Below are 16,994 nucleotides of genomic sequence, written 5' to 3'. Positions count from 1 at the left end.
CAAATATCACCACAAGTCAATCTGTGTTCTTTTCAGAACACTAAGTGGTGGTCTGTCGTGCTTGATCTGCAGGAAGGTTATAAATCCCTCCAAAAGTGTGTGCTTTCTTTTCAGACCAGAGTGTTCAATATGTATGTATTCAGCTATACATATTGACAAATTATTCAAATCTGCCAGATTTTTTATTCTTGTATGCTATCAAAATTACTTGTATACTAAAAAGTTGTGAATTTAGTATTTACAGTCCTCTCTGCTTTGTTTCTGTGGGGTCATGTAAGCTTCCTAAGTCGGTCATTGTCCCTGTCCCCAGCAGCAAATGGCTTTGCCCCCTTGTTCGGATGCTGGGTTACGTTGGTGTAGTCAGTTCTCATCCTCGTTGCCACCCCAGTCATCTGAACGCTTGGTGTGTGTGGAGTTTGTAATGACCCTCTCTACAGCACCCGGCTCTCACTCACTATGGGCGTCACTCCTGGGCAGGGGCTCTTCTTTCTGCTTCTTTTCTTAACCATGAGGTGATTATCTCTAAAGTTCCCTAAACAGTGCACAGCTTACAATTCTCAGTCTGTCTCTTATCTCTCCCTCTTTTCACCATTTTAAATATCTAAGGAAAAGAAGATGTACAATTATTTGAGTAAACTTATTCTAGGTCTTATATTTTAAAAAGTATTGCATTTTGAAGCTCTTAAAACTCTGAATGGAAACTGAACACAAAGCTGCCCTGGTCCTGGGTATCACTGTATCCATCCCTCCAGCCAGCCAGAGCCCACACCATCACTGTATCCATCTCTTCAGCCAGACAGAGCCTCCACCATCACTGTATCCTTCCCTCTATCTAGACAGAGCCATGCTGACACTAGCATTCCCTCCATCTGCTCTGTCCATCCGCTCTGTCCACACAGAGCCATGCTGACACTAGCATTCCCTCCATCTGCTCTGTCCATCCGCTCTATCCATCCGCTCTGTTCATCCGCTCTGTCCATCCGCTCTGTCCATCCGCTCTGTCCACACAGAGCCATGCTGACACTAGCATTCCCTCCATCCGCTCTGTCCACACATAGAGCCTCCACCACTGAAGGAAGCACTTCAAATCTGGAGTTGAGTAAAGTGCTTTGTTCCCACACTCAGTTCTGAAAATCTCCAGTGACTGTGCCGAAAGATAGAACAATTTGACAAATGCTGAGTGGTGGTCACAGTGCCGTAGGAAGTTGGGTATCCAGAAGTCCATCCTGTAGGCAGATGCCCTTAGAGCAGTGCTTCTCAACCTTCCTAACGCTGAAATCCTTTAATACAGTTCCTCATGTTGTGGTGATCCTAACCATGAAATTATTTCACTGCTACTTCATAACTGTCATTTTGCCACTGTTATGAATTGTAATGTAAATGTCTGACATGCAGGATATCTGATGTTTGACTCTAAAGGAGTCGTGACCCATAGGTTGAGAACCACAGCTGCTTCTTTTTAAACCTCAGTTTCTAGTCAGGTTGGTTTAAATGGTAACCGTGGCAAACCAGAATGTCAGCAAAGCAGAGCAGCTTCATTTGTTGTTGCTGTTGTGACAGTTGCTCTGTCGCTCAGGCTGGCCTTGAACTTGCAATCAGTCCTCTTGCTGTGTGCTCTGTCTTCCCGAGAGCCACTGCTTCAGAAGAAAGCAGGCTCCTTTGGGTCGGAGTTACAGATGCTAAGGGACAGTTCAGGAAAAGGCTCCTCCACCATCCGACAGTCGTGATCAAACATACATATGCTGGCCCTGGGTTTCCCAGGCTTAAGTCTCTTCCTCCATTTATTACCGACCTTCCAGAAATACCTTAAAAGTAAAGATCCTTGACTGTCAGGAATATGCTGGGGATGGGGTTTTCTTGATCCTCCTCAAACCACGTGGCCTGTGTGTTTTTGTTACCAGCAGGCGGTGGGGAGTTAGAGTGAAATCGGGGTGGGGAAGCTGCACAGTCCCACGTTCAGTGTCTCTTCCACTCTCCATTGATGAAAGTGCCATTCCTTGTCTTCTTCAGTCCCACAGGACCGTGGAGTTTAGATCTGCTCATCTAGCATTTACTGAGCAAACCTAGTAACCATTCTGTCTAAGGCATCTTGTAGAATAAAAAATTCCTTATTTGTTTAAAAATAATAATATATATCTGTTAGCAGTGTACCAGCCAATCACAGTGACATGTGCCTGAAATTCCAGCACCTGGGAGGCTGAGGCAGGAGCATCCTCTGAGTTCAAGGCTAGCTGGGCTATATGTAGTCTTTAAATAGCCCTTTACATATTTAAATTTTTTTCATATTTACTCATATTCCTCCTTTAAATAACTTTTATGAGGCCAAAGAACAGGGCAATGCCAGTTCATGAAATAAACTATATCTTAAAGTATTCTATTTTCTTTGTAGCACTTTGTATACTTTTATTAATATATGTGTTAGTCTCCTTAGCCAGAACATGCATTCTCTGAGGCCAGGGCTGCGTGTGGTCCTTGCTTGTCCCTGTGTAGCTAAGGCTTGTAGCAGCACGAGTTATACAGTACTTGATCAGTAAACATGTTTGTTGACTGAATAAAAGGATGACTATCTGGAGGTGGTGAAGCCTATCTGTGCTGTTGGAGTTTGCTGCAGACTACCCCTGCAAACTTACCTGCAGGGTAAGAACATGTTCTGCCCATAGGTGGATCCTGACCTGGGTTAGAGGGTGGTGGCTCTGAGGATGAGCATCCTTCTGGAAGACGCCAGGCGGAAGAAGTCACAAAGAATGGCAGAGATCAGGAGGGAGGTTGACCTGGATGGCACAGCTGAGAGAGGTCACATATTGATCCCGAACTGGGCCTACAGGAAAGGACAGCTGGATGACACTGTCACCACGGGCAGCTTTTACATAGGAGAGTCCATGACTGGGACCCTGCACTGTATAAAACAGAGAAAAGAAACTAAGCCCATGCATGCATTCTTTGCTTTATACTTCTTGACTGTAGATTAAATGTGACCAGCTCCCAGAGCCCTCCCCCATGACTTAGCTGCCATCATGGACTGTAACTGCCCCTGGAGTATTTTCCTTATATCACAGCACCAGGAAAAGAAACCATGACATCATTTGTCTCTCCCCTGATAAGGAGTTTGTACTTCAGAAACATCCAAGAGATGCTCAGAGTACGTCTTGATTATCTGTTTGATGGCAGCTTGTGGCTGTGAGCTGAGAACAGTGTGATGGCAGACTAGAGACAGTGATGCCTCAAAAGTCTGTAAAGACTGTTGGCACACAGCAGTATTAGCCATCACTGTGCCCAGCCATGGATCATGCCAGCATGACTGTCATACTCTAGCTGGTCTAACTTCTTCCTCCATGTCTGCTTCCCTTGTCTCCATGTTAAGGACACTACTACCCACTGGACTGAGACACATACCTGGGAACCAGGAGGAGGAAAGGCCTTCCCATCTCACATCTAGTCAGTACTGAAGTCCAGTGGTCCACAGTGGTGGCAGCCTGCCTGTCTGCTAGCTCTGTGTCTTCATTCCTCCATGGGGTGGTCTGGGTGCCTTTTGCTCTGGTAGGAATCATGATAAGTGGGTCTTAAAAGAAAGGATTAATATATTTTCATGATGCTTCTGAGAGCCTTTTTAACCAAGGTTTGGGTATCACCAGATACCCCACTGGTATGTTCTTTCTGTCTAGAAAATGCACCCATACCTTCATTCCTTCTCAGTGCCCCCAACTTCCTTCCTCCTCATTAATTCTCACTGACTCATGTCCCACCATGGTGATTACCTTTGATCCACCTCCCAGCAACAGCTTATCCATCTCAAGCAAACACAAGCAGCCACAGAAGCACACATAAATATTTACATAGACACAAGTATGCACGTGTATACACAGATACACACATTGTATTCACTCTATGTTGCTAAATCTCCAACTGAGCTGAATTCTGCATGGACTACTTTACAGTCCAAATTAGACATATATGCCAGTAGATACCATTTATCATGCCATCTCAGTTAGATTCTGTACTCAAAGAGCAGAGGGACCTTGGTCTCTGTGGGTGCACAGTACAGATTCCTTGGCTCTAGTGCAGATGTTCTATGTTTTTTCAAGTGTATGATTTTGTTTCCTGTTTGGTTTACAGTGATGTGTTAGTTTACCTTCCTTTAAAAAAAAGCCTTATTTTATTTTTAATTATGTGTATGTGTGTAAGAATATGTTTATGTGAGTGCAGGTGCCCACAAAGGCCAGAACAGAGCATTACATCTTTGGAGCTGGACTTTTAGGCAGTTGTTAGCCACCCAACTTGGGTGCTAGAAACCAAACTTGGGTCATCTGCAAAAGCAGCAAGCACTGAGCCATCTCTCCATTCCCCCATCCCCATTTTCTTTCCTAAAGTCAGTCAGAGGAGATGGAAGTGTGAATCAATATCTGAAAACCAAATGTACTTCTTAATAGACTCAGAATTAATACACTCAGTGGGATGTGAAAATCCCATTTCTATCTTTTCCTGATGCAAACATTATCAGGTGAATTACTTCAATCAAGAACTGAGTCTCCAAATGCTTGGCCTTTACTATGTCCCAAGCTCCTCGGGGTTCTGTATCACTATTTCTAACATTTGTTAGGGAAACATTCTCTTTTATGATGTCTCCAAGCACCACTTCCACAGTGCTACATCACTACATTGTCAATGAGATACTTTCTCATTGACCGTCTTCCAGTTTCTCTCAAAGTGCTAATTTCATTAATTTCACAGACTCCTCAACTAATGATCTGTCTCAGCCCTGTTATTTCCCTCTAGTTATTCATCTTCAATAGTCTGGTCCGTAGACATTTCTATCCGTCATGTGTAATCTTGTCTTCTGTGGGATGAACTGATGCCCAGAGGGTTAGGTATAAGTGTGAGTCATTCGTGTGAGGTGGAGGACACACCAAGAGTTAGGAATCCATGTAAAATATCAGGTGCAGAGGAGACATTGAATCTGCATCAGAGAAGTCCTCAGGGAGGCAGGGGTAGCATCCTCGAGTGCTTCCGTTTAGGAACAAGCTATTGGGGCGCATGTGGGATGAGGTGAGAAATGACAGTGAAGGTGGAGGAAGAATGGGAACGTTTCCTCGGGAAGGTGTGCAGGGGAGAGGCAGGGCAACCCAAGGCAGATGCCTGCTGGGGCTGTCTCCTGGCTGCAGCAGTAGGTCAGCATCCTCAGAGAGGGCCAACCCTGTGTGTACCTTAGGACCAGCCCTGTAAATTCACAAAACAGATTACTGGGGACACCAGGGGCCTAGGCTCCAGATTGTAATGGAGCCAACTCACTCACCTCAGTGGCAGAGTCCAGCTGTCACTGTGCCTCAGAGTTGCTGGTTTGTGACAGAGCCTGGGGCTGGTTGAACTTCTTTCTCTATGGTGGCATGAGCGGTAAAAGTTATCAGAAAGTAATTGACTAATTAATTGCATACAGAGTATTAGGTTTTATCCTGGCATTCAGTCATAATTTGTTTTTATTGATTTTCTTCTTCTCTCTTTGTCTCCATCCCCCTGCCACCTGTATCCTTTGACTTGGAGTGGCCTCTACTTACATTCTGCCCCCTGTTCTATCACCACCCCACCTTCCTCAGCACCTTTTGCCCATCTTCTGTTCCCTGTCTTAGTTTCATTTCCTGTTGCTCTGAGATGTCCTGGCACAGGCAACTTAGGGGAGAAAATGTGTTCTGTCCTGGAGGTGGCAAAGGGATCAACTTTGCATTTGGGGACAGTCCCATTGGTGTCTCTGGAGAAGGTGGCCTAGAGCAGAAGGGCCTCTCTGCTTTTAGGATATGAGACACTTGGGATCTAACCTGTAGCAAGAGGGGGCAAAACAGAACAAGTAACTGTGTGTAAGGGAAAGTGTGGGAATATGGAGGGTTGTTTGCCTTGTCTCAGGTTAGGTCAGGGAGGCACATGATTCCTACATGTGCCACTTGGAGAAACATGTGTCTTTGGAGTAGGCCATTTCCAGAAACACAGAAGGCTGTCTCTGTGAGTGTGAGATTATTTGACTATTGGTATTTCATCAATAATAAATTCTATAGTTAATATATCACTGCTTTTCAGAAATTCAGCATTTTCACAAGTGGTCCTTCCAAACGTTCATGCTGAGGTGCTAGCCTCCAGGATAGTGACATTTGTAGGTGGGCCTGTTATGAGGATGTCTGAGTTAGAGTTTTCACTGCTCTGAAGAGACACCATGACCACAGTAACCCTTATAAGGAAAACATTTTATTAGGGGGGCTCACTACAGTTTTCGAGGTTCAGTCCATTATCATCATGACAGGGAGTATGGTGGTGTGCAGGCAGAGGTGGTGCTGGAGCTGAGAGTGCTGTATTTTGCAGGCAACAGGAAGTCAACTGAGACACCAAGTTGTAGCTGAAGTTTTCCTGGTCCTGCCTGGCCCACGGTCAGGACAAATCTCTCTCACCTGCTAGTCCTGTAGCCACTCAGACCCAAGCAAACACACAGAGACTTATATTACTTATAAACTGTGTGGCCATGGCAGGCTTCTTGTTATCTAGTTCTTATATCTTAAATTAACCCATTTCTATAAATCTATAAGATGCCATGTGACTCGTGGCTTACCTGTATCCTACATCATGCTTCTCATCATGGTGGCTGGCAGCGTCTCTCTGACTCAGCCTTCCACTTCCCAGAATTCTCCTTTCTCCTTGTCCTGCCTATACTTCCTGCCTGGCTACTGGCCTGGCTACTGGCCAATCAGCACTTTATTTATTTATTTATTTATTTATTTATTTATTTATTTATCAATCAATCAATCATCCACAGCACTGAGTGGTATCCTGAGCATAGGAAACCTCAAAGCCCACCCCCACAGTGACACACTTCCTCCAACAAGGCTAAACACACTTAACAAAGCCACACCTCCTAATAGTGGCACTCCCTATGAGATTATGGGGACCAATTATATCCAAACTACCACAGAGGGTGAGCCTCATGGTCAGATTTATACCTTTTTTCAAGCAGACACCAGAGAGATTGCATTCATTCCCTCTGCACCATAAGAGAACAGTGAGTAAGGGCTGTCCTCAGGGAAGGAATAGAGCCCTCACTGGGAACTTGAACTGGCTGGCACAATACTCATGGGCTTCCCAGCCTCCAGAGCTTTGAAAAAGAAATAGCTGTTGTTTCCTGTAGTCTATGGCATGTTGTTAATGGCAGCCAACTCAATTAGCAACTATTTCACTTATTGTGTTGCTGATACTGCCCCATATTCTGCCTCTGTATCCATGTGACATACTCCTTTCATTATGAGGTAGTTTAGCTTGCTTCTTTTAGTTTGAATAACCTTATAGGTTTTCAGCCTCAGCCCTAGTCCTGAAATGAGCACTGATTATCTCTATCGAAGAAAGGATCCAGAAGCAGAGGATGGATGCTGTGTGACCATCACTGCTGGGCCTGTGTTTCTGTGCATACGACCACCTGCATCTCCATGAAGCTAACTAGAGTTCCTACTGCAATCTCCAATTATAATCCATTGTGAGGCAGACTACCTCTAATCCATAACTTCCCACCCTATAGCTTAGCCAGCTTTAGGCGTGAATTGTTGACTTGTTCTATTCCAGTGCAACTGTATAGCTGTGGCAGAATGGCTACTCTGAACGTCCATGGAAAAACATCTTGAGTAGCTTGCGTGTCATTTTTATGTGTATTTCTGCTTGGTTTTCATCTTAGTGCTTCTAAACCTTGGATGTTTCAAATGTGCAATCATCTTGTGCAGGGTTCATGGCGGTCTTCATGCTTCTCTGTGGCACTCATCAAAGCACGTGTGTGTGTGTGTGTGTGTGTGTGTGTGTGTGTGTGTGTGTGTGTGTGTGGCGAGCACAGTGACACTTTGGCTGCCGAGTGTCACAGCTGTAGAAAAGTGTGTGCTTCCTACACCCGAGGCTTTCAGCATGGATCATCTCATCTCATCCACTTAGTTCCATTGGGAAGAAAGTAAATTATTTTAAAACTATCATAATGTTCAGGTCTAGTATGCTTTGAAATTCACTGAGGTCCCCATTTATTTTCCTTGTTTAGCGAGTAAATAAGAATTACTTGCAATTAGCAGCTTAATTGTTTGTATATCAGCGAGGGAACACTCGTGAAAAATTAAAATGAAAACAATTTGTCTTTATTTCTCAGTTAGATCCTTCTCATTTTCTTTCCCTTTGCCTTTACTCTTGGTGAAATCACCCTTCAAAGGCAGACGTGGTGTGTGTGTGTGTGTGTGTGTGTGTGTGTGTGTGTGTGTGTGTGTGATGTGTGTATGTGTGATGTGTGTGTGTGGTGTGTGTGTTTGTGAGTGTGAGATGTGTGTGTGTGTGTGTGTGTGGTGTGATGTGTGTGTGGTGTAGTATGTGTGTGTGGTGTATGTGGGGTGGGGTGGGGTGGGGTGTGTGGGTGTGGGTATGAGTGGATGTGGATGTGTGTATATGTGTGTGGTGTGGTATGTGTGTATGTGTGTGTATGTGTGTGTGTGTATAGTGTAGTGTATGTGGTTTGGTATATGTGGTGCAGTATAGGGGGAGTGTGTGGGTGTGGGTGTGTATGTGGTGTGGCGTGTGTGGTATGGTGTGTGTGGTGTGATGCACGGTGGGGTATGTGTGTATGGTGTGGTGTGTCTGGTGTAGTGTGGTATGTGGTATGGTGTGTGTGGTGTGGTGCAAAGTGGGGTGTGTGTGTATATGGTATGGTGTGGTGTAGTGTGGTGTGGGATGTGGGTGTGTGTATACATATATGGTGTGGGGGTATGTGGTGTGGGTGTCTGTATACATATACATACATATACATATATATACACACACACACACACACACACACACACACACATATATATATGGTGTGGGTGTGTGATATGGTATAGTGTGGTGTGTGTGGTGTGGTGTGTGTGTATACATATGTATGTATATGAGTGTGAAGTGTGATGTGTGTGGTGTGGGGTGAGGGGTGTGTGTGGTGTGGGGTGTGTTTGTGTTGCATAGTGTATATATAGTGTGTTATGTGTGTTGTGTGTGTGTGTGTGTGTGTGTATGTGTGTAGTGTGTCTGTGGTTCAGGAGAAAGGTATCCTAGCCTCCCTTCAGAGGCAGCTGGATATGAGTTATGCTTATTTGTTTACTAGAATATTTCAGAGGGATACGTATAGCTCCTCGACATGTACCCAACTCTACTCTACCTTCAAGTTTACTTGGACATTTTTATTTTGTATAAAGTACAATGATGACAGTTTTTGCACACTTAATTGAAGATGTTTTCAGTTTTTTCAAAGATCTGTTTTTGTTAAATGTTATATAAGATATGCTCTGTGCATTAGTTAAATCTTTTTGGTTTTTCAAGACAGGGTTTCTCTGTGTAGCCCTGGCTGTCCTGGATCTCACCTCTGTAGACCAGGCTGACCTCAAACTCACAGAGATCCGCCTGGCTCTGCCTCCCGGGTGCTGGGATTAAAGGTATGTGCCAGCGCCACCCGGCCTCATTGGTTAAATCTTTATGGAGCGACAACACAGGCTTCCTCTTGGATTAGTCTGACCAAGAGTGAGCCCAAATTAGAATCCCCGCTTCTCTCTCTGTGTCTTCTATCTGTGTCTAACAGAGGGCTTTGTTTTCTCTTTTATTAGTCAGCACAGAAAGCATCACTAAGGAAGGAATGAGGGATACTTTACAAAAACCTTCAGCCAGCTTTTACAAAGATTAAGTCACTGGCTCCAACTGACCCCAGCTGACCTGGAAGCAGTCAGTGTTTCCAACACAAGCTGTATCTGCAGGGTGTTTCCAGCCTGTTTGCAGCTTTCATCAAATTATTACCATAACACACATGCACATGCATCACTCAGAGTCAGCAGCATGGAAGAAAGTAGAACTTGAGATTAAAGTTTGCATTAGCTTAGGCTGTAAAAGCTGATTACCTGGGGGATTAGAGGGAAGTAAGGTTAGTTCTTACACAGTTCTCTTAAAGGCCAGCTTCAAACAGACTGATGGACAGTGGGATAGCAAGTATTAAGTGATCTCAGGTGTATTATCAACTTGGCTGTGAGGGCCAGGGGAGTTCAGACTCAATGTAAGAGATGTTTTCATAAAGTTGTATCATTACAGCACCACACTCATTTCTTTTGTCTTGGAAAAGAAAAGTCCATCTTAAATTAGGAGTGAGTAAGTGTGTATGTGAGGGGTGTGTGTGTATGTGTGTGTGTGTGTGTGTGTGTGTTGTTTAACTTCTACAAAAGCGTAGTTAGCTTCAATTCTTTTATGTCCATAGTGTTGGTGAGCACATCTCATGTGAGGAAATTGAAGGTTATTCAGTTCACGAGACATCAAATTATTTTATAGTTATTCAATTCACAAGACATCGAATTATGTTATGGTTATTGCCTAAACAATAACCACACACATATCTGCCACCTGACATATTTGCAAGTAGTGATTATATATGACTTCAGCCATATTTCCCAAAGGCTGGTTTCTTTTTGAAGATGAAAAATGCATGAGTCGCCTTTCTCACAGAACTCACATTTGTTTGCTGGACGACTTAGCAGTTGGAAGTTGCTGTCTCCTCCATTTGACTGTCCTGTCTGCCAGCCTGGTTTGTCAGAGGTCTCGGTCCTTTGCCCACTGTGTTCACATGGCTGAATCTTCATCACATTCCTCGTGGCTCTTCTTATTTTTGTTTTGTGTTGAAACAGGGTCTCACTAGGTAGCCCAGGCTGGCCCAGAGCTCTCAATGTAGCCAAGGCTGTTCTTGAAATCATAATCTTCTCATTTCAGTTTCCTGAGTGTCTGGGTTGCAGGTCTAAGTCACTATACCCTGTTTTTCTTCTCTTTTGATAAGCTTTATCAGACAGCATCTTTTTCCCTTACTCATATAAGCCAAAGAAAGGTAACTTCAGTGAAAGTTAACTTGGACAGACTACCTCTAATCTCATTGGCTTTAATCGGTTGAGTCGCCCCACGAGTGCACTCTTATTGGCAAGTGCGTTTGGTTCCAGCTGAGGCTGTGGGTCACAGTGTTATACTTACTGTTCATTGGTGAAGCAAGTCAGGACAGGGAGTCAAACAGGGCAGGAACCTGGAATCAGGAGCTGATGCAGAGGCATGGAGGGGTGCTGCTTACTTGCCTGCTCCCCATTGGCTTGTTCAGACTGCTTTTTTTTATAGAACTCAAGACCACCAGCCCAGGGATGGCACCACCCTCAATAGGCTGGGCCTTTCCCACCAATCACTAATTAAGAACAATGCCACAGCCAGATCTTATGGAGACATTTTCTTAATTGGGGTTCTCTCCTCTCAGATGACTTTAGCTTGTGTCAAGTTGACATAAAACTAGCCAGCACAAACTGAATTGCTTGATTGTGCTTCTGGATCCATCTGAGGCCAACACAGTTCAAGGACAGTATGTATTTGTTTATTTGTGTTCTGCAGTACTGGTGATTGAGTGTAGGATCTCTCACATGCAAGGCATGCATTTTACTACTGAGTTATGTCCCAGGTCTCAAAGAGATTCTTTAATATCTTTACTTGAAATAGTGATTAAGAATTTCAGGTACCTATTTTTTAATTTTTAAAATTTTACTTTTATATTTACTATGTGTGTGTGTGGGGTGGACACATGTGTGGAAGTCAGAGTACAACTTGTATTAGTCAGTCTCTTTCCTTTCACCCTGTGGGTCTTGGGATGAAAACTCATACCATCATTCTTGGTGGCAGGCACCTTCACTGTCAGCCCTCAAGTACTAGTGTTTTTTTTAAACAATATTTTTTATTAATTCTTTGAGAATGTCATACAATATATTTTCAACATATTAATCCCCTCCCCCACCTTCTCCTATAACCACCTTCGCCAGCTGCCTATCCCTTCACATCAAACTCTGAGGTTTCTTCTTTTGTTATTCATTTTTCTTTCCCCATACAGGCCAGTTTGTGTTGCCCAGCTAGTCTTGGCAGTGGGGCCTACTGTGGGGTGGGATAGACCTAACAGGTGTGATATCGGTAGAGAAAACTGCTGTCTCTCCCAGCATCTATCAAACGCCAGTACCTCCCCAGATATTGGTGGGACTTTTGTGTTTTCTACACTGGGATTTTATCTGGCTGTAGCTTGCATGGGTCTTGTCCATGCTGTCACAGTTGGCATAAGTCATAGTGCATCTGCCCTGTTGAGTCTGAAACTATGTGCTGTTATCTCAGTGGATACACTGCCTCTGGTTCTTACAATCTCTCTGTCCCCTCTTCTGTGAAGAGCCCCCTGTGCTTTGGGGGGAGGAGTATAATATGTATTTACCATTTAGGGACAAGTACCACACAGTCTCTTATTATCTGTAAATTGACTAGTTGAGGGTCTTTGTGTCAATTACTGTCTACTTCAAGGAGATGCTTCTCTGAGAAGGGTTGAGAGAAGTATGGGTATAGGGCAAAGTCATTAAGAGTCATTTTAATGTCTATTTACTTGTTTTTTATATCAACACCTCCAATGTGAAAATTGGATTTCTTCCAGTGCCAATTAATTTCCCTTGCTGAGTGTGCATTAACATCCTTTATGTATTTCAGCCCAGAGGTCCTGAAGAGTGAGCCGTATGGAGAGAAGGCTGATGTCTGGGCTGCAGGCTGCATCCTTTATCAGATGGCAACTCTGAGTCCTCCCTTCTGTAGCACCAACATGCTCTCCTTGGCTACTAAAGTAGGCCACAGGGAACAAAAGGGCCTCCTATAGCTACCAGCCACACCCTGTTCTTCACAAAACCCTTGTGACTTACACAGCCATCAGTTAGAAGCATGCATTGTTTGATTTCCTACACAACCCAGTCGACCTTATCTCTCCTCGAAATATCTATCACAGTGCATGTATATTCCTATTTGTTGTATTCATTTGTCATATAAAGTTATGAAAATAAATTTCCAATTACTGTTTCTTTGTGGTTTGGAGATGGAACCCAGGGCCTAACCCATGCTAGGCAAATGCTCTATCATTGAGCTTCATCCCCAGACTCCACCTTAGGCCCACAAGCCACCATATTATATTATCCCATGTATTACTTTATCATGAGCCTAAGGTTAACTTTAGCTCAGCTTGGAGAATAAGATTCTGTATTCTAGAACTGTCTAATTGGCTATTGGCATTAACGTTCATTTGTTGGGATGTTTCCATTCTTGATTAACTTTTGTGTGTGATGTTATATGAATTTATTAGCAATCCACATTGTAGCCATGAATGGCTGCTCACAGATAGCATGGTTCTTTGATGCTGTTTCTGTTTTCTGTTTGCCTTGCAGATAGTGGAGGCAGTGTACGAGCCGGTGCCAGAAGGCATCTACTCTGAAAAAGTGACAGATACCATTAACAGGTAAATAGTCTCACAATTTAAAATGTATAGCTGCCATCATAAAATCCCCATGTCCTTATATAGTCACTCCTATGGGTAAATAGTTACGAAATGTCCCTCAGGTAATCCAAACCTAGAAAGATGTTTGAGCGTCATTAGTAATAGTGACTCTTTGGAAACTGTTGGGATATCTAAGAAGAACTTGACAGAGATGTGCAGATGTTAACATGAAAAATGTGTGTAATATGAAACTAAGTAAAACAAATAGTATGAAAATCTATTTTTCTGAAATAAATAAAATACGCACAGATACGGAAAAAAAGAGTAACATAGAAGCTAGATAGGGCTGTGTTCAATGATAAAACTGCAGGTACTTTTAAAAGTTGGTAATACTGTATTTTATACTAAATTCTCAAAAAATGAGAGGCTTTCCCCATTAATATAGAAGGAGTTTATTAAAGGTTGTTGCCTCCTGGCCTCACACTCAGACCAATCCTGCCTGCTGCTCTCCGGGTTCCAGCTACTCCCTTCATGACCTTTCCCCTACTGGTGCTTTCTTCTGAAACCCTCTCCTCTCAGACACACGCATGGTTCTTGCCCGCACTTCCCATGGATCGACACAGAAACATCTCAGATCGGGAAGCCTACTCTGAGCACCTACTGTCTCGGTGTTCTCTAGCCTGCTTTAAAATCCAGTCTCTGTGCTTCTGTGACTGTTAACCTTTGTTGTCAGTTTGGATGGATTTGGAATCACCTAAGGGACATACTGTTGGGTATATCTGAGGCAGGGTTCCCAGAGAGGCTGAGTGATGAGGGGAGACCCACCCTGAGTGTGGGCAGCATCACCATATGAGATGGGGCCCCAGACTGAAGCAAAACAGAGAAAGCGAGCTGAGAACCAACAGTTTCTCTCCTTACACTGTGTGCAAATCGTCACATCACGCTCCTGCCATCATGCTTTCCCATCATGAGGGACTGCATCTGCTCTTAAGTGATAAGTCAGAATGAACCCTATTTCCCTGAATGGCTTCTGTCAGGTAATTTGATTGTTACACCAAGGAAGAAAACTAATACACAAAGTCGGTACTGAGAATGATGTTGTCGCTGTGAGAAATCTGACCACATCATTTGCAGATCTTTTTTGTTTTCATCTTTATTTAATTTCATTTTATGTGCATTGGTATGGGGATGTCAGGTCCCCTGGAACTGGAGTTACAGACAGTAGTGAGCAGCTGTGTAGGTGCTGGGAATTGAACCCTGGTCCTGTGGAAGAATAGCCAGTGCTCTTAATCGCTGAGCCAACTTTCCAGCCCCATTTGTAGATCTTTGCAACTGGTTTGTGGAACAGATATGGAAGAATTTGGAGCTGTGGGCTAAAGAAGCTGCCAAGTGCTGTAAGGAGAGCTCCGTGGGCCACTCTGGTGGGAGTTTCGAGCACCAGGGTAGAAAGGAAGTGCCAAATGCCCAGCTGTTGAGGTTTCAGGAAGGAAGGCATGTGCTTGCTAGGAACTGGACTGAAGCCACTCTGGTTTGCCTGGTGATCCTGCAGCTTGCCTTGCGGCCATGGTGGACAATTTCCTGCCCTAAAGCAGGAGCCAAAATAATCCTCCATTTAATCAGGTATTAATATTTGGTGACAGCAGCAAAAAATGTAACTTATGCCCCTAAAATATCACACATAAGCATACACATACTTATTTGTTGACCGTCTCTTCTTTACTAAGTAAACTTGAAAGCAGACATTTTATTACCTTGCTTCCAACTTGTTTAGTATGCAGAGATGTGCCTGTCACAGACCAGACCCTCAGTCAACACTGGCTCTGGGAGTTATGGCTTACATCTGGTGTCAGTGTCAAGGCCATCTTGGTACTTCCATGGGACCAACAATAGTTTTCTGCTCCGTCAGTCTGGACCACATCCTTTTCATTTTGGATGTTAAAAGTCCCACAGTCTCCTTAGATGGACAAGTTTCTGCCTCTTTCTGAGACTCTGAAACCCTGGCTTCATGTCTATCCTGCATATATCACCATCTCCAATAACATACTACAGTGGCCATTCCCTTGGCTCTTTGGTTACTCTTGCAAGGTCCTTGTTTTATGTTGGTTAATGCCTTACCTCTTTGTGGAATAATTTCTTGACCACGTATACGGAATGCTGACCTAGTCTCTTGAGCCTCGGCTTCTATAGAACACCCTGCTCAGGCAGACCCTGTGTGCTGGGGATGCTGCTCAGGGAGACCCTGTGTGCTGGAGATGCTGCTCAGGCAGACCCTGTGTGCTGGAGATGCTGCTCAGCAAGACCCTGTGTGCTGGAGATGCTGCTCAGGCGGACCCTGTGTGCTGGAGATGCTGCTCAGGCAGACCCTGTGTGCTGGAGATGCTGCTCAGGCAGACCCTGTGGGCTGGAGATGCTGCTCAGGCGGACCCTGTGTGCTGGAGATGCTGCTCAGGCAGACCCTGTGTGCTGGAGATGCTGCTCAGGCAGACCCTGTGTGCTGGAGATGCTGCTCAGGCAGACCCTGTAGGCTGGAGATGCTGCTCAGGCAGACCCTGTGGGCTGGAGATGCTGCTCAGGCAGACCCTGTGTGCTGGAGATGCTGCTCAGGCAGACCCTGTGGGCTGGAGATGCTGCTCAGGCAGACCCTGTGTGCTGGAGATGCTGCTCAGGCAGACCCTATGTGCTGGAGATGCTGGTCAAGGGATTTCTATATCTGCTTCCACATTGGTGTAACGGATTGTCACCAAGGGTGACACATAACAACAGCTTCTCTTCTCAAAGCTCATGTTGGTGGGCTCCTGAGGAACAGACAAAGGGGAAAAAAGATGGAGGGAAATGAGATTCCATTATATACAGGGCAATGTTTGACGGGGAGTGGAGGAGGTGGGGGATGTTGCTTGTGTTGTGGATTGCACACCGTGGGTATAGTGCTAAGACGGACAAAACCACTGGGAAAGTGGACTAGTTTTGGGGATATGTAGAGTTGGATTTGTTTAGTTACAACTTTGAGACATGGAAGCAAGACCAGGGGAAGGGCAAATGTCAGCAGCAATATAAGGACAGGTACCTCAGGAAGTACACCCCAAGATTAGCAATGGTTGTCTGGAGGCTTCAGAGGGGGCTCCAGGAGTAGTCTTCACAGTAGGTTCTGAGTTCACTGCGTCATAATGTTTCAAAGGATGAATGGTACTTAGCAGGGATTCCAGATGAAAAGCTTTATTGCTGTTGTTTTGCATGTGTATGTGTGTGTGTGGTGGTGTGGTATGCATACATATATGTAGTACATATATATGCATATAATGTGTGTGTATGTATATATGTCCACATGTATGAGGGTGCATGTATATGTGCCTGGAGGCCAGTGTTGATGCTGGGTGTCTTTCTTGATCATTCTCTTCTGTGACACTAAGTCTCTCAATTGAACCCAAGCTCACCAATCAGATAGTCTATGGCCAACTTGTCCTGGAGATTCCCTTTTCTCTGGCTCCTAAGAGCTGGCTACCACAACTGTGTGACTTTTATTTGGGTTCTCCATGTGCAAATCCTTTTGTTGGCCAGTGCTTTATCCACTGATTCATCTCCACAGCTCCCAGATGAAATGTTTTTGAAGGTGTTTATAATTTAAAATACTAAGCAATGACAATAATTTAGACCTGATGATTTAACTTTATAGCTAACTCTA

General features: G+C 44.3%; 1 protein-coding gene across 3 annotated transcripts in view; it reads left to right on the top strand.

The window, feature by feature from the left end:
• Nek10 (NIMA related kinase 10) overlaps window positions 1-16,994 on the top strand; it is a 196,950-nt gene that overhangs the window by 108,944 nt on the left and 71,012 nt on the right. For all 3 annotated transcript variants that reach the window (XM_059274196.1, XM_059274195.1, XM_059274197.1), the window contains exons 24-25: window positions 12,544-12,673; window positions 13,266-13,336. In XM_059274196.1, the coding sequence (XP_059130179.1) occupies window positions 12,544-12,673; window positions 13,266-13,336 (201 nt within the window). The remainder of the gene's footprint in view (window positions 1-12,543; window positions 12,674-13,265; window positions 13,337-16,994) is intronic.

This window comes from Peromyscus eremicus, chromosome 9 (assembly GCF_949786415.1).
Source record: "Peromyscus eremicus chromosome 9, PerEre_H2_v1, whole genome shotgun sequence".
Classification (NCBI taxonomy): Eukaryota; Metazoa; Chordata; class Mammalia; order Rodentia; family Cricetidae; genus Peromyscus; species Peromyscus eremicus.
This window is presented reverse-complemented; position numbering and strand designations above follow the sequence as displayed.